The sequence below is a fragment of the Lissotriton helveticus genome, chromosome 7 (genome assembly GCF_964261635.1).
Source record: "Lissotriton helveticus chromosome 7, aLisHel1.1, whole genome shotgun sequence".
Taxonomy (NCBI): Eukaryota; Metazoa; Chordata; class Amphibia; order Caudata; family Salamandridae; genus Lissotriton; species Lissotriton helveticus.
The window spans coordinates 1,851,240,573-1,851,267,219 of NC_136068.1; the positions used below are offsets into that span (position 1 = coordinate 1,851,240,573).

Consider the following 26,647-nt stretch of genomic DNA (forward strand, 5'->3'; position numbering starts at 1 on the left):
GTGTGTTGTACTAATGTGTGATGACTAGAATGGTGTGAATATTGTTTGGTGGCAATCGTGTTGCAGGTGCAAACGTTGAGCCAAGTGAAAAGAAGTGAGTATTGGAGTCGCTTATGTATGGACATAGCATTGTGTTTGGTTGGCAGAGGGGGTTCATAGTGTAGATTATGGGGGCCGTGTTTTGATGTCATGATCACCACAGGGGATTTTACTGTGCCACTTATGTGGCAAAGAAGCCGGTGTGCCAATGCGCAGCGGGTATGTAACCTCAACGCACATTACCAAAGACACCGCACTCATGTTATTCACGGTGAATACTGACTGTGGCCCCTCTAAGCTGTCACCATGCTGACCACTGTTACCCTGTGAATGGTGGAGGACCAAGGCAAGGGGTCATAGTTTGGAAGCTGCACATAGCCCTGGTGTGCTTCAAGTGCATGAGATCTGAGAGAGTTTACAAGACTGAGCAAATTCAACTGCAGAAGAAATTTGCTAGGTGGTGACTTGTAATACACTCATTTTTGTGACCTGAGTCAATATGCAAAGCCGAAGCCCATTCAGAAGTCTGCCCCCTAGTGGCTCCAGCAGTCCCTCTTCTCAGGTCTTTCTCCACCACCTAACCAACATGAACGCTGGTAAAAGAACACATACAAGTAAATCCTCATCCCATTGGCTCCTAGGTTGCCCAGTATGACGCGTGGTAAATCTGACCAATGGCCGCAGCCTTGATAAGGTACTCACCAGTCACTGTTTAACATGGAGCCGTTCACCCATGTCCAATTCCTGCCAGGACACGCGAGGAAAAGCCCGAGCCAGACCGGGTTACCGTGCTTAACACTGCGGTGCACAAAATTCTGGGAACATGAAAAAAGTGGAAGACATTAATACTGGCAAATTGCACATTTTGATCTTTTTCCTCAGACTTTATGGGGCAGATTTACAAGGCCTTTGCGCCACTTTTGCGTCAATTTTAACATGGTAAAAGTGACGCAAAAGTGGCGCAAAGGCCTTGTAAATAAGCCCCAATATTTCTAGAGTTACACCTTTCTGTTACTTTAAGTAGAAATATATTCTGAAATTAAAAAGGAAAGCAAAAATCTAATGAGTCTAAAGATAATGTGTCTATCATCAGAATAACAGTAATTTCAAATATGTGCAGCATCTTGCGAAAGAGTAAAGGCATTTTCACTTTCTTCAACAGTCATAATACCACATAACATACGTTTTTAATATATATTTATTTGCACATGCTCATAGCCTAAATTCCTATTTTAGAACACTGTCACAGTGTTCCAATCAGTACCTGATAAAAAACAAAAACAAGTAGGGCCATCCTCGTCACAGTTCCAGTATACCACAACAAGGATGACCCCCACCCATATCCCCTTAAGGATTGTGGGGGCCCAATATACTCTGCCTGAAATTCAAACCAAAATGAGTTAAATACAGCCTTGGAGATACGAAACAATAATAATTGGGAGGAGAAAATAGGAATTTAAAGATCCTCAGGAACTTCAACCTTTGCTGTAATCACTTGATCTACATCCCAAGTAGGTGCTGCCGTCCTCTCATGGACGGAATTAAGCGTCAGGGGGTCTTACTCAGTTGGCACCGGAAACCTCTAAGTCAGACACAGGTACTTTGCAAATGAGACTCCGGCACCTTTCAGGATAGTCTTCTCAAGAAGATGGCCCCCCTTGAGACAGAGACAAGTCAAGATCACCCTTTAAGGCTTGGAATCCAGCTCACAATCAGCCTGGCTGAGGATGTTTGAAGAGCTCCCTACTTACATTATGCTTTCAATGATTGATACACTATACAATCATTGATATACAATACCTTGAACATCTAGAGCTACATATTTGTAAATAGTGGGGCAGCCCATGGGCTACTTTGAAGGGAAACCCACCCAAGAGCTTAGTGCTGTTTGTTGCTTTAGGGCTTCAGTGTTCATGTCTGAGGATTAAGCTTCTCCTGTTGTCTCTTGTTCTTATTGTATGAATCTATGCCAAGGAGCTCCATACTCGCACATAAAATTTGGATTTCTTTAAGATCTTATTGGATCAGTGCTCACAACCTGATGATGTCTATGTCTAGGGCCCTCTTCTTGTGTTCTCTCAATATGACTTATAATGTTTCCAAATACATTGAAAGTATTCTTTCACCTTAGATCTATTTTTGGTACAGTTATTGTGCTACTTTCTAGCATTAGGTTGTTCTCCACTTTACTCTGCCTTTTGAGGTAACCAAAAGTCATCAGGACTCCAGGTTGGAGTGGCATCAATCTGAGATATTCGGTCGTCCAGGTTTCTGCATGGAATCCAAAATTAAGAGGGACTCAAATGTAGTAGCTAGCTCTGCTGAGGGCATCACTTATTGCTGCGGCTCGATTGGTATCAGGAACTAAAAGAAATAGCCACATTTATCCGACCTTGAGAGCTCTGAACTGGCTGCCATATGAGGCAAGAATACACCTAAAGGTTGCCTGCATGACCCATAAAGTACCTCATAACAATACACCCAGTTATTTAGCTCTAAAGCTAGAACGATCAGGAGGATGCAAGACAATTACGAAGCGTGAGTTCTTTACTTCTAAAACCACAATCCGTTCATAAAAAGAGAACTGGTTGCAGAGCATTCTCAGGGATTGCGCCAAAGATCTGGAACTCCTTACCTCCAGGGGCACGTGGAATCTCATCATTTACCACCTTCAAAAAAGAAGTAAAAATACTCCTAATGAACAAATTCACGTCCTAAGACTTGATTCTAGGCAGACATCGAGTCACCTATGCAAACCTCTTATCAGTGTCTACCTCTTGTGGTTGGAAGGAGAATATTATATGTATGTGAAGAGATCCGGATTAGAAGAAGTATTCAACACATTGTAGGATATATAAAGGTGATTTATTTATATCCGAGATAGCCAGGAGAAAAGCCCACGCCAACCGCTGCACAAGAATCCAGGAATACCGAGACACTGGATTCCAAGTTCCTGTGCATGCGGCGAGGCGAGCGCGAGTATAAGCACGAGGATACAACACATCCTCCTTACTAGAAAAGAAAAAAAAAACAAATATAACAACATATAATTTTTACAAGCAATACAATGAATAAAATGATATAACAGTTTGATGAGGTGGAAGTCATTTACCAACATTGTAGTCTTTGAGCCAAACAGGAGGTTTCCTCAAACGGGGGTTACATACATTGCGGGAGTAAACGGGAACAGGCAGGAGTGGATGTGAGGTGGTAGGAAGATGACATGAATTGGAAGAATGAGAAATTCCTGACTGATTGGGAGGAAAGGAACTGCTAAGAAGAGACGGAACTTTGACAACTTTTGAGAGGCTCCAAACATTACCGTCTGACAATTCCACAACTTGCCTTCCCACTCTAACCACTAACATAGGGTCGGAGAAATGTGACGCACCCGATCTGATAAAACCAGACTTTCTCACGCGTACCCAATCTCCAACTTTGCAAGGATTATTGGTATTAACATGAACCACAGGAGCATTGCGTTTCTTAAACCTACCATTGACAAGATCTCTCATCCAGGGCTGGCTCATGTTACACACACCCTTCCTCCCCCGCATTTTCTCAAAAGGAGACAAATCACCTTCGGACTTTGGAGTATTCCTATAGCTCCACAAGAGTTTTCTAACAGCATTGTAGCAATTCTCACCGTTGCACAGAGCAAGTTGTATACCTTCTTTGAGTACCCTAATCCATCTTTCTACCATGCCATTGCCCTGAGGATAATACACAGAAGAGCGTTTGTGTAAAATACCATGGTTGCAACAAAAGGATTTCATCTCCACAGAGGTGAACTGTGTGCCATTATCAGAAAGAATGGAAGTAGGGAAACATTCTTTTTTCAAAAATTGAATTAAGGAAGTCGATAACTACCCTAGAAGACACATGGGGAACAAATGTTACCTCGGGCCAACTGGAGAACTGGTCTATCAAAACAATGGCATAGATTGGACTGTGACCTAAAGACATCGGACCAGCAATGTCTATAGAAACACACTCCCAGGGTTTAGAAGGCCTCGAGACTGAATCATGTTGGTATTTTATGGGTTTTTGTGATTTATCACTCACACAACATTCAACACAAGATCTTACTCTTTCCTCAATCAACCTGTCGACCCCCGGCCACCAAAATTTACTTCTTATCCTCCTCTTCATACTGGACATGCCCGGGTGACCATCATGTGCCATGTCTAGGATGGTGTTCCTCAAACCGTGTGGTACGACCAAAAGGAAACCCCTCAACAAAGTTTCACCCTGGATGGATAGTTCTTGAGCTACATGGAAGCATGGCAAAATACTAGAAGATAGACTGTTCTTTGAAGGCCAACCATCTCTAACGAAAGACAAGACATCCAAGTAATCGCGATCCTCACCACAAGCCGACACCCAATCATCCTCACGAATGCAACCATTGGACACCTCACAAATTGATACAACTTTATCAGGATCATCATCAGGAGCAACTTGATTATCATCTTCTATAGGTAGTCTAGAGAGGAAATCACGTTTTTAGCTCCTGGAATGTATTCAACTGTAAAATGAAAATCTTGTAATTTGTATTGCCATCTGGCAATCCTAGAAGTGGCTTTACTACAACCTTTAGTTGTGAAAAGCTCCACAAGGGGACGATGATCAGAGCGAACAACAAAATCTGTGCCATATACATATCTGCGAAAATATTCAATTCCCCACCAGCAAGCCAAAGTCTCTTTTTCTAAAGTGGAATACTTCGTTTCTGCGCCACGTAACGGTCTTGATGCAAAAGCAATGGTTTCCAAACCACTACTTTGCTTCTGCATCAGCACCGCTCCAACTCCAACATTGCTTGCATCAGTGACAATAAATGATTTACAATTGGTGTCAAATGGGGATAATGCAGGAGCAGAAATAATGCATTTCTTTACAAATTTAAATTGATCCTTACAATTGTCATCCCAAATGAATTGTTGTTGTTTTTTCATCAAATTCCGCAAGTGAGAAGTTTTATCAGAAAAGGAAGGAATAAACTTTGCATAATATTCGGCTAAACCGAGAAAGGATCTGAGCTGATCCTTGTTGACTGGTTCGGGAGCATTCTCAATAGCTTTAATCAAACTCAATTTGGGAGAAATACCCTCTTTGCTGATGGAATGACCAAGGTAATCTACAGAGTTTTTTCCAAATTTACATTTTTCTTTGGTAAGGGTAAGACCGTTGTTCTGTAAGATGGACAGAACCTTAAATAAAATTTCCGAATGTTCACATTCATCTTTACCGAACACTAGTATGTCGTCCTGGAAATACAACACATTAGAAACATTTTTGAACATGTTATGCATGACTCGCTAAAACACTGAGGACACGGACACTAAGCCAAAAGGCATTCTCTTATACCTGTATGCACCCTCAGTGGTTATAAAAGATGTCAGATGTTTACTGTCTTCGTGAAGAGCTATCTGGTGATATGCGTTAGATAAATCCAATGTGGTGAAAACAGATGCATCCTTAAGTTTAGAGAACATTTCTCCAATATTGGGTAGAGGATGTCTGTCGACCCACACATTGGAATTTAAATCGCGCATATCAACACAGAGGCGAATTTTCCCATTAGGCTTAAGTGCCACAACTACAGGGGAAAGCCACTCAGAGGATTCAATTTCCTCAATCACATCCAGGTCACATAATCTCTGAAGTTCTTTCTTAACAGATTCTCTCAAAGCTAAGGGAATATTGCGTACCTTATGTACCTTGGGAACCGCATTGTGTTTAAGGATTATTTTATGTTTAAAGTTTTTTAACATACCCAAATTGGAGGAAAAAACCTGTGGAAAAAGTGTTTCCCATTTGTTTTCAGAAGACACATCAACAGAATTGATAAAATCAGAATACCCCAGAACTTGATCAGGATGATTGGGATCGAGTTTCATCATTAACTCTCTTTGTTGTGGCCAACCCAGTAAACACGACCCATCTTTGGCAACATACACTTTAGCAGGAATCGACTTGCCCTTAAATGATAAAGTGGAATGAAAATACCCAAATACTTCAATGGGTTTTTTACCATAACCACGTAGCCTTATGTCAGAGGGAAATAAGGATATAACATCGGGAAATTCTTTTAACAAAACATCGTCACCAATTAAGGTGTACTTTGCACCAGAGTCTGCCATGACTTTTATAGATTTTGATCCGATTTGAAGCATGCAGAATGGTGAGTCCTTTTTTTCTTCTCCTACTTCGTATACGGTGCATACATCATCATATATTTCATCATCCATGTCTATAGATTGAATTTGTGAAAATCTGGGGCGTCTAGAATCCGAAGAAAAGTTCTTTGACTTGTTGCGATTCCTGCACATCCTCGCAAAATGACCTCTAGATTTACAATAGTTGCAGAATTGTCCTATAGCTGGACATCTTTTATCCGTTGCGACATGTCCGGGAAAACCGCATTTGAAGCAAGCTACTTCCTTCCTGAAACCTTGACATGATGTAGAAGGAAGTACAGGTCTGTTAAAAGTAGATTCAATTGGACCTTTCTTGACAGTTTGAACCACAGAAACGTTGGGTTTATCTAGAACTAAATCTTTTGGGTTTTTTTCGGACAATTCTTTGATGCCCAACTTCATGTCTTCAAATCGGTGTGCAATATCAAGGGCTTTTGAAAGAGATAAATCTTTCGCATCGAGTAATTTTTCTTGGAGTTTTACATCTGAAACGTTATGTACGAGCTGGTCTCTCACCATTTGATCATGAAATTGTTGGTAGTTACATTTGGCTGCCAGAATTCTCAAATCTTTGACGAACGAATCAATGGGTTCAATGGGAAGTTGTTGTCTGCTTAGAAACTTGTGGCGAGCTACAACTTCGTTGACTTTCTTGATGTATTGTTTATCAAGCTGCATGATGGCATTTTCATAAACGTCAGTTTCTTCCTCAGAAGAATTGTCAAAAGTTATAGGAGGAAGATGAGAAAGGACTTGCCTTCCTTCAGCACCCAGAGAATGTTTGAGAATTGCGAGTTTTCGTTTGTCCGTGTAATTTTCGCCACCTATGGCTTCAAGGTAAGCTTCGAACCCTTCACGCCACTGTTTCCACTCTAATGGAGGTTCACCTGGACATGCCAGAAAAGGTGGTGGAGCATTAAAACTCTCCATTGTAAATGACACAGAGATTTTTCAGGGACAATGTGAAATCATAAATAACCTTGAAAAATAGTCTGAATTGTAAGTGATTCCCTTGTAATTATAATTATTGTGAGGAAATAGTTGTCCTTTGTTGATCAGATTAAGAGTTTGCTGGAAGGAAAGCTTTGTGATGTCACAGAAGCGAGAAGCCTGAGAAATTGGAGCTTACTAGTGCTGACGCTGCCTTTATGATGTAGCTCGAACGTGGAACACAGAGTTTGCTTGTGCTGACGCTGCCTTTGTTTTTGCCTTTGACGCTGCTTGTACTGACGCTGCCTTTGTGACGTGAAATTGAAGAGCGAGCTTGTGCGCGTGCACTGGATTGCTCGAGACGTGAAGTCAGGCGCGTGAAGGTGCGCATGCGTTGATTTAATGTGGCAAACTGAAGAAAGTGGAAATAAAGTTTTAAACTCTCACCGCTTTGGTAGGAAGAGTGGGATTTTCACGACGACTGGGTTCTTTTGTTAACGAAGCTTCGGTGAGGTGCGTGGTGAAGGATGCGCACTGAGCTTCAGCAACGGTAATCTTGTCCGGTGGTCCCGGGGCTGTGGGCTCCGAAAATTGCGTGAGTTCACTTCTCCGACGTCGCCAGTGAAGAGATCCGGATTAGAAGAAGTATTCAACACATTGTAGGATATATAAAGGTGATTTATTTATATCCGAGATAGCCAGGAGAAAAGCCCACGCCAACCGCTGCACAAGAATCCAGGAATACCGAGACACTGGATTCCAAGTTCCTGTGCATGCAGCGAGGCGAGCGCGAGTATAAGCACGAGGATACAACAGTATGTTTATTACCACAACCACCTAATGTTCAATAACTATATATAGTGGAATGTTCTGTTGCCCTCTGGGATCATCATGTGTCGTCTACGGGTCACCTATGTTACCCATTTATTACATACCTGTCTTTTACGTAATGACGAATACCTAATGCCTTATACTACCTCATATCTTTAGGTTTTATAACTGTATACTGTAAAGCGCTCTGATACCCTCGTGGGTCATGTTCGCGCTATATAAAACCTTATAAATAAATAAATAAGTGCATCAATTTTTCATGACCCCCCAGTGACTCCGAACCTCAGAACAGCCAATCAATCAAGAACAGAAACATTCTGGTGAATGTGTTGCTCGCAGGCCTGAGGCAATAACACTCTGAAATTGTACAGAGTCCTCCTTGAGAGAGCTGCCTCCAGACAGAAAATTGTTACTGAAAATGTAACAAAAGTGCTCCCATTTGTCTCCTCCTTGTTCAAGTCCGAGCTTGTCACTCTTGTGTCTTGCTCTTCAATGGATCATAACCTTTTGGTCATCTGTTTCACTGGCTGGCTTCTGTGCTTTCATTGCTTGCTTAAAGGGAACAACTTTTTTCTTTTTGTTGAAACACTACATGAAAGTGCATGTTTTTCCAGCTGTCTCCCCTGTGTGTTTTTTCCCCTCCATGTTGCTAACTCTTGCCCATATGCTGCTGTCCCACACTCACACTTGTGTTGCACTCTGTTGCCTTTATACGCTCCTTTCCGCCACCTCCTATGCCCACGCTGCTCTTTTTCACTCATGTTGCTTTCCCTCTTTTGCTTATCCCTCATCCAATCCCCAACCCTCTCTGGCAATCTGATCATGACTTTTTACATTTTTTTACATTATTTTAGCACTTTCTCACTGCCTTTTAAAGCAGCACTTTTGAGCTCCTTCTAGAATGTGCCAATCCATCTCAGATCTGTAAGTAAAAGACAACAAAATCCCATATCGTTTTGTAGGCATGTGCATGTATGTTGTGTAAAGGTGCATGCCTACAAAATAATGCGGCGGTGTCATCATCACGGTTTTTTTCTTAAATACCATGCTGCACAGGATGCACAATGCTGTATTGAATGGCAAAAAAAGATTGTCACAGCCACTAGGTCAATAGGCGGGACCTATTATCTTAGCTTAGCTGATCCTTGCTTAGCACCTTCCATGCTCAGGACGGCTCCCGGCCGTCATGAGTCACAGTAGGCGTGTGCACATGACGGCCGGGAGCCGTCCGAACGTTGCCGCTCCGCCCACGCGCAAATAATTCCCCGCCTGTGCGAGAGAATTAATCAGTGGGCGGAGTTCGGATGGCTCCCAGCCGTCATGAGCACATGCCTACTATGACTCGTGACGGCCGGGCACCATCCTGAATTCCCTAGCGCCACGCCCAGCCCCCCCTCACGCCGCAGCAGAATTTGCCACACAGTGAAGGGGTTAATAACTAAATAGGCACGGACATGAAAGTTGTGCTGCTTTGTGCATGCTGCTGAAAAGTGTAAACAGGTCTACAGTGAAGTGCAATTTTTTAGCTTTCCACTAGATGGTGGTGATTACTAAGTGAAATTATGTACACAGCCACGTACATAGCAAACTCTTTTGAAAAAACGTTCTGGCACATTTACATTCACAATAGCAGCGAATACACAAGAAAATCCTGCCTGTTTAATTTTTTCGCTTGCAAAATAAAGAAAATTAGACAAACATGAGGACAGAAGAACACACAAAAAATGTTTATCACAAAAAACATAACAGCGGCCAACCAGCCCTTTCTGGACGAAACTAAAGTTGGACAGAGCAATGGATGAAAAGGTCTGAGTGAAAGACCTCGTGTATTTGTATATATTCCTATATTTAAAAAAATATTTTATCTTAAAAAGAAAAGAGCAGGTTTACAAGAAACTGATGCATCTGTCAGATGTGCCTGTTTCCCTGCACATCCATGCAAACCCTTGGGCCACCATGGATGCACCGTTGGTCTTATTTACAAGCCCCTTGCACCACTTTTGTGTCATTTTTAACAAGGGAAAACTGACGCACAAGTGGCGCAAGGGGCTTGTAAATCTGCCCCTTATTTACAATACAGTGCGCCATGGTGTAAGGACTGACAGATGTATCCGAAACTCGGATGCATCTGTTGGCGCAAATGGCGCGTATTGCTGGAGTTGTGTCGCAAGCACAATGCCACTCCAGCTATGCACGGGGAGGCTTATTCCCAATACACTATATTGCTCCTTACACCTGCTCCAAGCAGGTGTAGGATTTTCACGCAGTGGCGTCCTATAAGTGGTGCAGTGAAATGTTGTAGATTTCGCTGCGTCACTTCTTCGAGGCTTTCTTGCATGGGAACGCCCACCCTGCATACATTATACCTGACACATGTTTAATGTATATTAGGGCTTTACAAGGTGACACATCTCCCTAGATGAGTCACGTTGTAAATGGGCCGCACCGTGGCGCATTGTTTACACCGCCACTGCGTCACAAAAATTGATGCATTGGCGGCGCAAAAGTGTCGCAAGGGGCTTGTAAATCTGGCCCCCAAGGTTTTGGTTAATGCCAGAACACTTGAAATAATTTGTCTTTCTTACCATCAACATGCATGACTTTTGGTGCAGATCGGCGCTTAAAAGCTATGAGGTTTGCATTACAAGCTAAACATTCAGGGGTATATTTATTAAAAAGTGCATGGTAGGGAAAGGGCAGGAATGTGCTGCCTATCGCCAACGCAGGCACCCTTTTAGCACGGTGCAAGGATGCCTGTGTTGTAGGTAGGATTGTTTTCGTGCAGGAAAGGACACCTTTCTGCACAAAAACAATCCCCTGAAGCATTTTAATATTTGTATGTGTGCGTCAGAATTTAGCATACATAGAATAAGGAAAAAATGATGAGAAATTAAGATGGTTCCCCTCGGTATGCCTTCCCTAGGAAGGTGTAGCTTTTTGTCCCATGCGCAGTTCTACCAGTAATGGTAAATCTGGGAATACATTAAAAACCATGGGTGTTGCATGGGAACACCTACGCAGCACTCATGGAACACCAGGGCAGAGTAAGGCAACACAGCGATTTTAAATTTAAGAACAGATAGGATTAAATGGAAATGTGTTGAGCTTTACCCAGTTTGCGTGGATGAGAAAGATGCTTCTGTAACAGGACGTTTGGGCCGATGAAACCTCCACAGTCATGCAGCTGTGTGCGCCGTTGGGATGTACGTTGTTACAATGCATGCTTTTACCACGCATGCTTTTACAATGCAGGTTTTTCAACGCAAGTCGTTACAACGACTTGCGTTGGGGGTTGCTGGATAGTGAGTAGTTTAATTTACTATTCCAACTCCAGTCCCCGTGGATAGTAGAGAAGGTGTTGGATAGTAAATTAAACTATTACCTATCCTAGAGCGTCCCCCAGCGCAATTCGTTGTAATGACTTGCGTTGAAAAACCTGCGTTGTAAAGGCACTGAGTGGTAAAAGTTGCGGCGTAAAGGATGTTTCCCACACCGTTGTTTGACTATGAGAACGAGGGAAGTTCTGACGATAAAGGTCCTCCCGTACCAGGACGTTCAATGGCCATGCAGCTGTGTGCGCCTTTGATTGATGATGAGAACGAGGGAAATTTACCCACTCCAAGAAGACAAAGAGTCCCGATTAGGCCTTACAAATGGGAAGTTAGTGGAAAGGAGTTTTGAGGGAAGAGGAATATTTTAATTGTGTGTTCTTAGTAGAGACATTTCAGATCCTTTCCTGACCTTATGATGGAGAGGCCCTTTTTTCTGACTCAGCAACAGCTCCCTACTATTTGAGATTGACATTGCTTGTTCTTGAGTTAGACTCTCAAATGTAAATGCCTACCCGGACTTTGGGGCATGTTAGCAACAGCCAGCGATAATTAACGCTAAGCGAACTTAGCGTGAGGATAATTATCGCCAGCTATCACTGGATTATATCGCCGAGATAGCGCACTATCAGCAACGCTTATCTCCAATGCTATATATAATCCAGCGATAGCTGCAAAATGTGTGATTATCTCTGGGAATCCAGCGATAATCGCACAGCGATAGGAGAATCCTTGTAAATAGGGCAAGGTGAGCTTATGCTCACAATCCACCTCCCATAGGATAATATGGCTAAGTAAGAATAAAAGCAGGCGTAATTAAACCTGCGATAAGCGTGGTTAGCGCTACTTCGTTGCTACGCAGGTTAGCGACCGGATTGATAATAGGAGATATGTTTGTTTGCGACATTATCCACGTTATTTTTGTATGGTTCACCCACTTTGTATATCATTGGCATTGCAAAGCTGGGCATTAGGGAAACGGGCGCAGAGGCATAGAAACACGCGCTAGCGTGTTCTTGCTGATAGTGCGATAAAATTATCGCTGTTTTTCGCCAGAAAACGGACGCTAGAGCAGCGATAATTTTATTGCTTCCCCTTGATGATATGCCCCTTTGATCCTATGTTGGTTCAGCGTTAGAACCTATTGACAGACACCTACTTAGAATTTCCTCTTGTCAATGTAGTTACTCTTAGTTTAGTTTAGGGATGTTTGTTTAAGGAGCTGTGAGTGTCAGCTTTGCATTTTGCTCTATTGTTATGATCTATGCCATAGATGTCCCATTGTATTCCTGGTGGACTGATAGACCATACTGAATTGTGATGATTTATTTATTAATGATTAACTGATTGAATACATTCTGCAGTTTAATTGATCTACTAATAAACCTTCATGGGTTGGAAACCATCCTCTCTGTCATTGTTGTGTGTTTCACTGTACTTCTTCATGATGCTAATTTCTGCTAGCTCTCATATTGCACTTTCAGCCGAAATCTCAAGGTCCATCGACCAGTTGTGGTATTCATCTGGTATCATGAGCAAAGTTTAGGGATAGAAAATTGTCCACACGATAATATTTTGAAGAAGGGATTTTTTCAAAAAACTATTATCAGTTATTTGCACGTCCTTCACCAAGTATTGGTGCAATAGTCTCCTCCAGTGGTACACAGTCAGAATGCAGCCTCATTCGAATCATAAGCTATAATAAACATGTTCTAAAATAGGCACCAGGGCCCACATGCATCATTGTTACATTTTGCACTTCCTAATTTGCGAAAAATAAGGAATCGCAAATTAAGAAGTGCAATATGCTATGCATCATTATTTTCGGTATTCATTTGGGATTCGGTAAAAATCGAAATTTTTACCGAATCCCAAATGAATACCGAATTCTTAAGTAAATTTTCGCAATTCCCATTGATTCCTATGGGCCAAAAGGCCCATAGGAGTCAATGGGAAGGCATCAGCAAATTGCGAGTGGCACTTAGAAAATTTCATGGGTGCAGGGGGGGGGTCCAAAGGACCCGACCATGCACCCCTGAAATGTATTTTTCGCATCATGTTTCACACACACATGTCCTAAGGACATGTGTGTGTGAAACATGAATGTTGAAAAAAAAACATTTTCACCATTTTAAACACATTTTCCAAATTTACCGAGTGGTTCAACCACTCGGTAAATTTGGCACCCTAATTGCGAATTTCCACTTGTAAAAGTAATGATGCATTGCTTTTAAGAAATCACACATATGCGACTTCTTAAAAGCACCCTCAATTTTAGAACTCGCAACAATGTTACGAATTCTAAAATTGCTTCATGCATCCCAAAAAGCACTTTTGCATTCGCAAACGGCCGATTGTAAGGAATCGCACCGTTTGCGACTACAAAAATGCTTGATGCATGTGGGCCCAGGGCCCAGACCAGTTGCGATGTCTTCTCCCTTCAGCCAGGCCATACCTAGCCACATTTAGTCCTGGTAACCGAGAAGACAAGTGAAAACCAAAAATTCATCAGAGAGAAGTGAGAACTTTGGCAAGAGAGAATGCATGGCTGAAGTGTAAGGATTCAAACAATCTGATTGTTAGACTATTCTTCCACCTGGTAAATGTTTTAAAACTGGTGCTTGTAACTCTGAGACAACAACAAACAACAAAGTGATGGAAGGAATGCTTGAATTAATCAAAGTTACCGGTGATCACTCGGGCCACGTTCCAGTCCAGAGTTTTTCACCACTATGCTGCTCTAGACAGAGACCAGCCATTTGTCAATAAGCATTGCTGCTGCTCCAATAGGAACAGTCCTGCACAACCTCTCATGCCTGGTCCCATCCAGATGCAAACAAGCAATCTCAGACCTGTGTTTTCCTGTCTAGGTCTTGCGTCAGACTGGAAACCAATGTCGCCAATTGGAAAATGTTAAATGCAGTCCCACACTGAAGAAAGCTGTGACCAGAATGGTCTATGTGAGCCTGGTTTCCCATGGAAGCTCGTCCTCCTTTAACCCCTTCAACGCTCATGACGAGCTCAGCTCGTCATGAGTTACGCCTCTCGTATGCTCATGACATGCTGAACTCGTCATGTAACGCGGGTTTTTTTAAAGTGCCGCGCACAGCGGGAAAACCGCTAGCGTGCATGCGGTTAAAAAGCAGCCCTTGCCTGGAGACCACTTTGAAATTGCCAGAGTGGCACCACAGTCCAGTCCAGCCCTGAGGCCTGTTCAGTGACAAGTATAGCTTCAGCCCTGTGGCATTGTGAGTGTACAACCACCACAAGGAACCCACTCCCACTGCTCCCAGCAGCACGCAACCAACACTTAACAGCTGGAAAGCCCTCATCATCGAAGACAGTCTGAGAATAATGAAGACCACCCACTCCGGAGTCACCACAGATCCCTGCCCCCACCATATATACCATAAAGTTGCAGACATTATCGCCCCCAAACTTCAACGTATCATCAATGACTCTTTCAAAACCGCCTCCTTCCCCGAGACTGAAACACGTTGAGATCAACCCTCTCCTGAAAAAACCTTCAGCGGACCCCACCATCCTCAAGAATTTCAGACCGATCTCCCTACTCCCTCATCCAGTCAAAGTCATGTATAAAGCACTCAACAGCCAACTCGCCGCCTTCATCAAAGAGAACAACATCCTGGACCCTCCCAATCTGGCTTCAGGATGAACCACAGCACCAAAACCGCACTCTTGGTAGCAACAGACGAGATCCGCACCCTCCTTAACAGAGGAGAGATATTAGCCCTCATCCTCCTGGACCTCTCCACGGCCTTCAACACTGTCTCTCACCGTAACCAAGCCCGCAGACTCCATAATGCAGGAATCCGGAGCAAGGCCCTCAACTGGGTACTCTCTTTCCTCTCCTGCAGAAAGCAACGAGTCAGACTCCCTCCATTCCAACCACCAGCGGAGTCCCACAAGGATCTGCATTCAGCCCGACCCTGTTCAATATCTATATGGCCCGGTCGCAGCCATCGTGAGAGCACATGGACTCAAAATCACAACATACGCAGATGACACCCAACTCATCCTCTCCCTATCCAACGAAACCAAAATCACCAAATGCAACTTTCAAGACGGAATGGAAGCCGTCGCCAGATGGATGAAGAGCAGCTGCCTTCAACTCAACACGGACAAAACAGAGATACTCATCATGGGCCCACACCTCGATGCCTGGATGCCTACCCGCCCCCATGGACCACACACGCAACTTTGGGATCCACCTGGACTCCGAACTCAAAATGGATTGCCAGGTCAACCCCATCACCTTCTCCTGCTACCACACCCTCTGCCGACTCCGCAAGACCTTCAAGTGGATCCCACCCGAACACAGGAAAATGGTCACACATGCCCTCATCATTAGCAGACTGGACTATGGCAATGCACTCTACGCCGGGATCAAAAAGAACCTCACTTGCAAGCTCCAGAACGTCCGGAACGCCGCTGTCAGACTTGTCCTCAACCTACCATGCCACTGCCACATCAGCCAACACCTACAGACCCTACATTGGCCCCCCGTTGAGAAGAGAATCACCTTCAAGCTTCTCACCCATGCACACAAGGCCCTCCAAAACGCCAGACCCAGCAACCTGAACCATCGTCTCATGCACCATGCTCCCCAGCGCTCTTCCTGCTTGGTCCAGCTCTCCCTCTCAACTGCACCTCAGATCAAGAAAAGCAGGACAGGAGGGCACTCTTTCTCCCTCCTTGCGGCCAAGGCATGGAACTCCCTCCCTCTCCACCTCCGACAGACTGAATCGCTCCACAAGATTCTAAAGGATCTCAAGACATGGGTCTTTGACGGAGTTCGGTGATCCGGCAAGATCTGCAGACCCCACCTGCCCCTCTCTCCCTCAGTACCTTGAGACCCGTTTCGGGAGAGTAGCTTGCGCTATACAAACCCCTTGATTGATTGATTGGACTGGTGAAACTCAGCAAGTGCAAACTTGGGCAGTTTAGTTTATAATAGGAAGGAGAAAATATGATTCTGCTTCAGCTGCACTAAAGGATTTACAATGGCTACCAATAAACCAATAAGTTCTCTTTGAAACAGCCTGTCTATTGCATTGAGTTTTTTTGTCAGATGAACCCAACTACCATCTCAGAGAAATTACAGTAATGTGCCCCAAGGAGGACACTGATGTCAGGAAAAGTTTTACTCCTCACCACTCATAGATTTAAAGTAAAGAGGAAGGGTGGTAGATCCTTTTCTGTACTGGCTCCAGAGCTATGGAATAGCCTCCCCTTTTCCCTCAGGGCTGAAAACAGTCACTGGCAAGTCCAGGAATTGTTGAAAATGTATCTGTTTAATAGAACACAACTTCACTCTTTCAGTTAAACAGCACTCGGACACCCTTATTAGGGTACAAAGTTTCAGACTCTATAAATAATTATCATCCTTATCATCATCACCTGTGTCTTGTCCTGTATCACTAACATCTTACCAGGTCTTCTTTGTTTTGCATCACTAACACCTCACCAGCTCTGATTTGTCCTGTATCACTAACGCCTTACCAGCTCTGATTTGTCCTGTATCACTAACGCCTTACCAGCTCTGATTTGTTCTGTATCACTAACGCCTACCAGCTCTGATTTGTCATATATCACTAACACCTTACCAGCTCTGATTTGTTCTGTATCACTAACACGTTACCAGCTCTGATTTGTCCTGTATCACTAACACCTTACCAGCTCTGATTTGTCCTGTATCACTAACGCCTTACCAGCTTTGATATGTCCTGTCTTTACATTTTTGTGCAATTTAATTCCGTAGTGGGTTGTGGATTTATAGGGGAATAGGGTGGGAAGTAATTTAATGATATTAAATTAAATATTCATTTTTTATTTATATGTATTGATAATTAATTGATTGATAATTAATTATTAATTGGTAATTACATTTTAGAAATTGGTAATTATTTGTAATTAATTGATTAATTGATAATTTTCTTAATTGTATTTTTTATTATTAGGAGCGGGTTGTGGGTCTATGGGGGAATAGGGTGGAAAGTAATTTAATTATAGTGAATTAAATATTACATTTTATTGATATGTATTGATAATTCATTAATTGATAATTAATTATTAATTGGTAGTTAATGTTTATTAACCGGTAATGAATTTTTATAAATTGGTAATTAATTTGTATTAATTGATTAGTTGATAATTATGTTAATTGTATTTTTTATTATTAGGAGCGGGTTGTGGGTTTATAGAGGAATTGGGTGGGAAGTAATTTAATTGTAATAAAGTTAATATTTATTTTTATTTTACCGTAGGGGTAAAAATTGCTATTCTCACTCCAGTGAGTGCAACAGTAGAGAAAGCGTTGGATAGCGTAGGGGTAAAAATGACTATTCCCACTCCAGAGAGTGCAACAGTAGAGAAAGCATTGGATAGCGTAAGGGCAAACATTACTATTCCCACTCCAGAGAGTGCAACAGTAGGGAAAGCGTTGGATAGCAGGAGGGTAAAAATTACTATTCCTACTCCAGAGAGTGCAACAATAGGGAAAGCGTTGGATACCGTAGGGGTTAAAATGACTATTCCCACTCCAGTGAGTGCAACAGTAGGGAAAGCGTTGGATAGCGTGGGGGCAAAAATTACTATTCCCACTCCAGAGAGTGCAACAGTAGGGAAAGCGTTGGATAGCGGGAGGGTAAAAATTACTATTCCCACTCCAGTGAGTGCAACAGTAGAGAAAGTTACCAGTTACCAGCTCTGATTTGTCCTGTATCACTAACGCCTTACCAGCTCTGATTTGTTCTGTATCACTAACACCTTACCAGCTCTGATTTGTCCTGTATCACTAACGCCTTACCAGCTCTCATTTGTCCTGTATCACTAACAGCTTACCAGCTCTGATTTGTCCTGTATCACTAACGCCTTACCAGCTCTGATTTGTTCTGTATCACCAACACCTTACCAGCTCTGATTAATTTTCCTGTATCACTAACGCCTTACCAGCTCTCATTTGTCCTGTATCACTAACAGCTTACCAGCTCTGATTTGTCCTGTATCACTAACGCCTTACCAGCTCTGATTTGTCCTGTATCACTGACACCTTACCAGCTGATTTGTTCTGTATCACTAACACCTTACCAGCTCTGATTGGTTCTGTATCACTAACACCTTACCAGCTCTGATTTGTCCTGTATCACTAACGAGTTACCAGCTCTGATTTGTCTTGCATCACTAACGCCTTACAAGCTCTGATTTGTTCGGTATCACTAACGCCTTACCAGCTCTGATTTGTCTTGTATCACTAACACCTTACCAGATCTGATTTGTTCTGTATCACTAACGCCTTACCAGCTGATTTGTCCTGTATCACTAACGCCTTACCAGCTGATTTGTTCTATATCACTAACACCTTACCAGCTCTGATTTGTCCTGTATCACTAACGCCTTACCAGCTCTGATTTGTTCTGTATCACTAACACCTTACCAGCTCTGATTTGTTCTGTATCACTAATGCGTTACCAGCTGATTTGTCCTGTATCACTAACACCTTACCAGCTCTGATTTGTTCTGTATCACTAATGCCTTACCAGCTGATTTGTCCTGTATCACTAACACCTTACCAGCTCTGATTTGTTCTGTATCACTAACACCTTACTAGCTGATTTGTCCCGTATCACTAACGCCTTACCAGCTGATTTGTTCTGTATCACTAACACCTCACCAGCTCTGATTTGTTCTGTATCACTAACACCTTACTAGCTCTGATTTGTTCTGTATCACTAACACCTTACCAGCTCTGATTTGTTCTGTATCACTAACGCCTTACCAGCTCTGATTTGTTCTGTATCACTAACACCTTACCAGCTCTGATTTGTTTTGTATCACTAAAACCTTACCAGCTCTGATTTGTTCTTGATCACTAACACCTTACCAGCTCTGATTTGTTCTGTATCACTAACGCCTTACCAGCTCTGATTTGTTCTCTATCACTAACACCTTACCAGCTCTGATTTGTTCTGTATCACTAACACCTTACCAGCTCTGATTTGTTCTGTATCACTAACGCGTTACCAGCTCTGATTTGTTCTGTATCACTAACACCTTACCAGCTCTGATTTGTTCTGTATCACTAACGCCTTACCAGCTCTGATTTGTTCTGTATCACTAACACCTTACCAGCTCTGATTTGTTCTGTATCGCTAACGCCTTACCAGCTCTGAATTGTTCTGGATCACTAACACCTTACCAGCTCTGATTTGTTCTGTATCACTAACACCTTACCAGCTCTGATTTGTTCCGTATCACTAACGCGTTACCAGCTCTGATTTGTCCTGTATCACTAACGCCTTATCAGCTGATTTGTTCTGTATTACTAACACCTTACCAACTCTGATTTGTTCTGTATCACTAATGCCTTAGCAGCTCTGATTTGTTCTGTATCACTAACACCTTACCAGCTCTGATTTGTTCTGGATCACTAATGCCTTACCAGCTCTGATTTTTCCTGTATCACTAACGCCTTACCAGCTCTGATATGTTATGCATCACTAATACATCAACAGCTCCCCCTGGCCCAGTATTATTAACCTCTCACCATTTGTACCTTGTCCTGAATCTCCATTGATTGACTCACCAGCTCCTCATGGTCCTTTATCACTAGCAGGCGCGCGCTCCTTGAAGAGCAGTCTTCGTGGCTCTCGCTCCAGGTCGTAACCTCTTTGACTTTTGAGAAGTAATAACAGATTCCTCCATGGAGCAGCCAGTCCTGAGGGCACCGCTCACACCCAGGGCCTGTCAAAGGAGGGAAGGGAATCCATGAAACTGAATTACATCATGAAGACATAAATATTATAGTTTCTGGAGCTATACTTATATGAGAAGTATCAAAACTGTAAATCACCACTATGGTACCTTTTGTCAGAGTAATGTAATGTAATGGACACTTATAACGCGCTGCTACCACTCCAAGGAGTATCTTGGCGCTTACACAACCCAGATGGCGGAGTTGGATAGGGAAAAGAAGTCCTAATTTCTACACGTCCACTACACTAAGGTCCTACACAGAGCATCAGGCAATGAGAAAATCCAGGTTTTCAATGCTTTCCTAAAGGGGGCTTCTTGGGAGAAAGATCGCAGGGAGAGGGGAAGTTTGTTCCAGGCCTTAGTGCCTAGTACAAAGATGGATTTGCCACCCTTGGTAGCCAGTTTAATGCGAGGAGTAGTAAGTAAATTCTGGCTAGCGGATCTCAGACAGCGCGCTGGATAGTATCTTTTGAACCCCTTTCGTAGGTAGATTGGGCCACGTTGGAGTAACTTCATGCAAAAAAGAACTCATTATTCGTTTAACCTCTTCACTCACCCCAACAGCAGCAAATACAAACCCAAGAATGGATTACAAAGAAAAAAAAACGAACCATTTAAACTAGAACTCTTGTTTTCAGAGACAAATGTCTCTATCCTGCTCTATCCTGCACCTGCACCTTGTATATCACCCACATCTGTAAGTAATTTGAAATTTGTAAATTGAACCATTACCTGCTCTGGACTCTCCAAAACCTTCAGTTTCAGACAACCTAATCAACCCATTTACCTAGCAGGGTCGTCTTGGAAGGATATGTACCTCATTGTTTGCAGAAAATACTTGATTTTCGATCATGCAAACTTACACAAATAGTCTACAAGATAGAGGAAAACCAGCAGAAGTCAATTGCACACGTTTAGAGTGTGTATTTGAATCAGTTTTAAAGTCAATGCACGAAATAAACCATGAATAACATTTTTGAAATGCTAAATCATGCAATATCTCCCGTCTCATTGCAAGTATTCGAATATAACCCTCTGTCTAACCCTCAAAAAATATTACTGCTACAGCTCACCCAGTGAGCACTAATTGTGCAAGCCTATTACCTTAATATCAGAACCGATTATGAAAAAAAGTAGACAAGGCATCATTCCTACCCTGTGTGAAATACACTCCCAGGATAGTGGTGAGGGTCTGATACAAGGCTTCCAGGAATACCTGGTGTGAGGCCCTAGTCAAAGGATAGATTCTCAAAGATGAAGACACTAAGGCGTAGACTTACAAATATTTTGAGCTGGCTTAGCGTCACAAAGTGATGCTAACCAGCACAAAATGTTGTTTTCCTAATTTTCTTTCCAGTCCAAAACTTGTTTTGTGCTGTAAAGTACCCTGAAAGTAAATCAAAGCAGAGCAAGGCACTGCTTTGCGTTACTTAGTGCCAAGGGGTAGTACATGGGTAGTACATAGGCATTTCCATGCTACCACCCATGCCATTTGATACAAAACCCAATCTAAAAACAATTGTAGAGATGATTCAGCACCAAATGAGAATGGCACTTGAAAGAAGACAAATGTTTTTATTTCTCCTTTCTTTTCCAAATGTGCATGCCTGCTGTACTTTGCAGCACACATACAAAGTTTGAAAAGCATTACTTTTTTGAAAATCTTGGCCTACATCTAGTAAAAAACATGGAATAATGCGTGCATTAATGGAGACAGTGATGCACCTACCTGCTCCTTTGCAGTCTAATGGTTCCTGATTGTAAAGTTCCTTGTTCTCACACTGTGTGTCTGACTCTGAAGACAATGCTGCTGCCTCTTGAGAGTGCTTAAAGACTGGGAGAGAAATGGGATCAAATGGCAGCGAGGGAGACATTAATCATTGAAGAATTCTGGTGTTATTCAAAGAGAACATAAAATTTGTCAATTAGTTTGCATTGGACAAGATGAGGCACAAAGAGCTCCTGAGGCAAGACAGAAACCAAACTGAGGACTAAGACCCTCATGAGTGGCCCACAAAAGGGAGCAGCATATCTCCTCCCAAAGATGCAGATACTTGGGTACCAGCACCTCTGTTGGTGGCAAAAATCCAGCCCGCCAGTTAGCTCCAAGGGTCCCCAAAGAAATGAGGAATTACTAGGCTAATATTTCATTATGGGTTTGATTTCCTTGGTAATTTCTCATTTCTTTTAAGACACTAAGCTAAAATGTTCTTGGTGAAAGCAAGCAGGTCTTAGAAGTTACCATGTATCTCATAAATCCGATGGGGCAGTGTGAGAAATTGGGTTGGCTGAGTGGGGTGAAAATGTGGGCCAAGCAACAGCCACAATCCGTGTCAGGGTGAACTACTAAAGTCACTAAACTAACCTCTGCTTCACCCCCTGGTAGCTTGGCACAGAGCAGTCAGGTTTAACTTAGAGGCGATGTGTAAAGTATTATGCAGTACCCAAACAGCAATAAAGAGAAAACACAACACAAGAAAAATACTACACCAATTTAGAAAAATAGAATAGATTTTACTAAATTAGTTTACACCAAAGCAACAAACTCCTATTAGTAGATCAAGGGATATGCAATTTTAGAAGTTTAGGTAAAAAATGTTGCTTGGAAGCACACAGCGCCAACTGTGGCTATTTGGTTGCAACTCCCAAGATTAGTGGAGCACGGGCCATATACAGAGATCAAGTTACTCTAGATAAGAAATGTACCTTAAACTAAAATCCTAGTTGCAGAGCATTGTGACAAACAGCAGCGGTCTGAAAAGTGATGCTTGATCCATGTTGAAGGTGAGTTGCTTGGGCTGGCTTGCCGGCTTCCGTCGAGGCCGCGTCAAACTGCGTCTTTCCCAATGAGAAGCTGTGGGGTCTGTGTCAAGGATGCATCATGCAGCAGCAGTTCCAATGAGCTGTGCAGACTGCAAAGTTGGCTTGCGTCGTGGATGCATTGTGCTGCACCGGTTCTGATGAGGCACTGTGAGGAGCCGAGCCAAGTTTGCATCACGATACGTTGTTACTGATGAGACTACAGTTGGCGGGCTGAGCACATTTAGCCCCACTTCCAAGGGTCCAGGACTGGAGGCAACCCACTTGGGGGGTTAGGACTCACACAAGGCAAAGTCCAGCTGGAAGGGTCAAGATTATTGGAGCTTTTTCTGTGCCTGGGGCTCTGATCAGAAGGCCAGTTAACTAGCCCTTGGAGTCACTCTGGTAGTCCTGCGATCAAGATGCAAGTCCAGTCCTTCTCGCTTGGACAGCAGGTCAGCAGAGCAGTCTTTCTTACAGTAAAGCAGCACAAAGTCCTTCTGAATCTTCCAATAGTCCGGAAGTGTACTGAAGAGTGGGTTTGATGGTCCTATTTTAATAGCTGGTGCCGTCTTTGAGGAAGGAGACATTTTTAGTGATTCCTTTTGATCAGTACTTGGAATTACCTGCCTCTCTTCCCTTGCTACAAGCACAATTGGCCAGTGTAAAGCTTTGTGTAAAGGTAGGGCACAGCTTATTGAGTTACAAGTGGGACTTTACTCCGCTCAATCTGTCCCATCCTGCCAGTGGGAGCTCATCCTGGCACACCTAATCCCTCTTTTCGGTGGCTGTCTGGGAAGAAGATACAAAGACCAACTGTCACCTACATCTAGTCAGGTGACCCAGTAACAGGCTGCAGTCACCAAATCGTTAGGGCAGGAAAATGGCATGTTCCAAAAGTGGCATTTTCCAATTTGTGACTTAAATCTGCGGTACCATTAAAGATGGTCTTAAATTACAATTTCACAGACACCAAATATGACTTTCCTACCTGTTCTGATTCACAGTTTCGCATTCATTAAATGTATTATGATAAGTCAATGTTATCTTTTGGGAGAGGTAGGCCTCACAGTAGTGAAAAACATATTTAGGAAAGGTAAAACCTAAATGTAAATGTCCAGCATTTTAATTACAATGTACCTAGCCCTCTGAGCTGTCTAGAGCCTACCTCAGGTGTAACTTACATGTAAGATAAAAATCGATTTTTGAATTGGCAACATGGTTATATTGCCAAGTCGAATTAGCAGTTTAAAACTGAATACAAGCTGCAATGCAGACCTGGGACATGTTTTAAGGGGCTATGTAAGTGGTTGACACAATAAGTGCTGCAGACCCAGAAATAGCTTTTAATTTACAGGCCCTGGGTATATGGTGTACCACTTTACAAGGAACTTATAAGTAAATTACATATGCCAAACAGTTTGTTTTACCACGTTTAAAAGTGAGACCACAAGCACTTTAGCACTGGTTAGCAGAGGGAAAGTGCTGACAGTGCTAAAGGCAGCAATAACGTTTCAGCAAAATGGATTGGGTGTAGACAAAAAGTTTGGAGGTGACCCATCAGGGAGGGCCAAGTGTTCCAGGTAGTGACTGACTTTACCAGCCACATCAAAATTAACTGTTACTCATAATAAAGAGGCCTATCAATATGTTAAGAGTAGAGTGCCAGATGGGTAGAGGCTAGAGTGAAAGATGATGGAAGACGGGGTAGAGACTTATAGCTGCCATGTTTTCGGATTGCTCATGTTTGTGACAGTTCTATGGTTTCAGTTGGTGCATTAGTGACATCCTACTGTCTATTATGTGACACTTCATGTGAGACTTTCTCTTGAATAAATCAATGCAATTGCCATTACATAAGTGCATCTCCATATGTTTTCTGTAACTGAATCCGGATACATCGAACAACAAAGAGCAGACAGCTAAAACAAGCAAGACCTATTAATGCTGCCAATGCTTGTTAGCCGTTACTGCCTCTCTGTAGTAACAATGATTTTGTTGTGAACAAATAGAACTGAAAATCTTTCAATTCTGAGAATATTAGACTGTTGATTGGATATTAGCAGGTCTGTGGAAGGAGTAGTGGCCTTTGTAGTGCCTCCGTCTCCTCTGGTCTCTACTTCATACCTCTTTCATCAACAGTCTCTCACTCTGACACATTTCCCTCAACTTGTTCATTAAATTCTCTATCTGCAGATTTTGCACATCAACTCCTTCTTCTTCACTATCTTTTCATTCTCTTTGTCTGCATGTACTTCTTTGCATCACACCCTACACCCTTCTCTCTCTCTCCCTCGCTCTCCCTCTCGCTCCCCGACTCTCTGTCACCTTTCTTACCTGTAAATAAAGCATTTTTTTGTCCTGAGTTTAATGCAGTCATTGCATCAGCGGTGGACTGCCTTCACAAAACATGGCAATTACAATTGTCACTCATGCCAATCTGCCAAGATGCTACAGCTTGGTTTTGTTTTTTTAGAATCTTTATTCGATATTCAATATTGAATTCATAAAAGCATACAAGTTAAAAAGAAACAGCAATCACAACATGTCACAGAAATACAGAAGGATAAAAACATATGAGATTAAAAAAATGGGCTTGTTTGAATATGTAGTCAAGTAACAGTATGACTCACAGACAGGCAATGTGGAGATCTCTTACTTCAGTGAAAGTAAGCTACCTAGCTGGGCCCAGGCGGGTTTCCACAGCAACAATAGACCTCAATTTGGGAATCCTCATAATAACTTCTTTGGGCACCACAGCATGCGTGCTGGCAGCTGAGTTTATCTACCCTGCAGAGCCACAGCACCTGGGCAACACATTGAGGAGCTCTCCACAAACTTAGCCAGTGGTGATGGGAGTACAGGCCGTGTGGCTTTCAGCACATGATACGGTTATGATTCTGCTCTGGTCATCCTCTAAGTCAAAGTGCCATGGCCGGTCTCAGCCAGGGCTTTAAGTGGAATAAAAAACAACTGGGAAGTCTCTCAAAGGGGCGTGGCCGATGTAATAAGGGTGTGGCTTAAACACTATGCTAAAAATCTGTGCTTAGCATATTGTGCTGTCAAAATGGTAATTTGCAGCTTCTGTCATTGCATCCAGCTGTTTAATGCAACACGTAACATTACACCTACTACAAGCCAGGACTATTGACTTTGTCAATGGTTGTTAGTTGCATGAGATAAATAAGCAACACATATGGTTTTGTTGTTTATAATACTGAAAATTCTTTAGTTCGTAAATGATACTGTGAAAAAACTATAACGAATCTCTTTGAAGTTACATCAAAGGCTGTGAAGGGTGCCACTGCTGCAGAGTTAAGATTTTTTGAGGGTGATGGCAAAAATGAAGAGCCCATAGGGACCTGTCTCAGCACCTGCTTTTCAGAACTTCCGGTGCTGAGAACCGGCAGGACCCGGCCCACTTAAAGGCCTGCTCTCAGCCATCATCATCACATTAGCGCCCACCATGCACCAGCCTCAGACGGCCATGACAGCCCGTGTGTAGGGTGCACGGCTCTCTCTACCACTGCATCAGAGGTGAAGGTGCAGCCAGGCAGAATTACCCACTCAGCCAATGCTGGAGTTCCATGAGCTCCCCCCAATCATCTATGCCCCCAAATCACGGATGGGTAAGGAACTGATCACACAGTGTGCTACTCAAGGGGAAGGCATGCTGATGACATCCAATAATATTACATTTAGTTATAATTCCCACACCATGGGCCTGGACAGCAAAAGCTG

General features: G+C 42.8%; 1 protein-coding gene across 1 annotated transcript in view; it reads right to left on the reverse strand.

Moving 5' to 3' along the window:
• LOC144767770 (killer cell lectin-like receptor subfamily B member 1B allele C) overlaps nt 1–26,647 on the reverse strand; it is a 126,169-nt gene that overhangs the window by 18,885 nt on the left and 80,637 nt on the right. The window contains exons 3-5 of the mRNA XM_078651152.1: nt 21,837–21,941; nt 19,938–20,095; nt 742–854 (exon numbers count right to left, since the gene is read on the reverse strand). Coding sequence (XP_078507278.1) covers nt 742–854; nt 19,938–20,095; nt 21,837–21,941 — 376 coding nt within the window. The remainder of the gene's footprint in view (nt 1–741; nt 855–19,937; nt 20,096–21,836; nt 21,942–26,647) is intronic.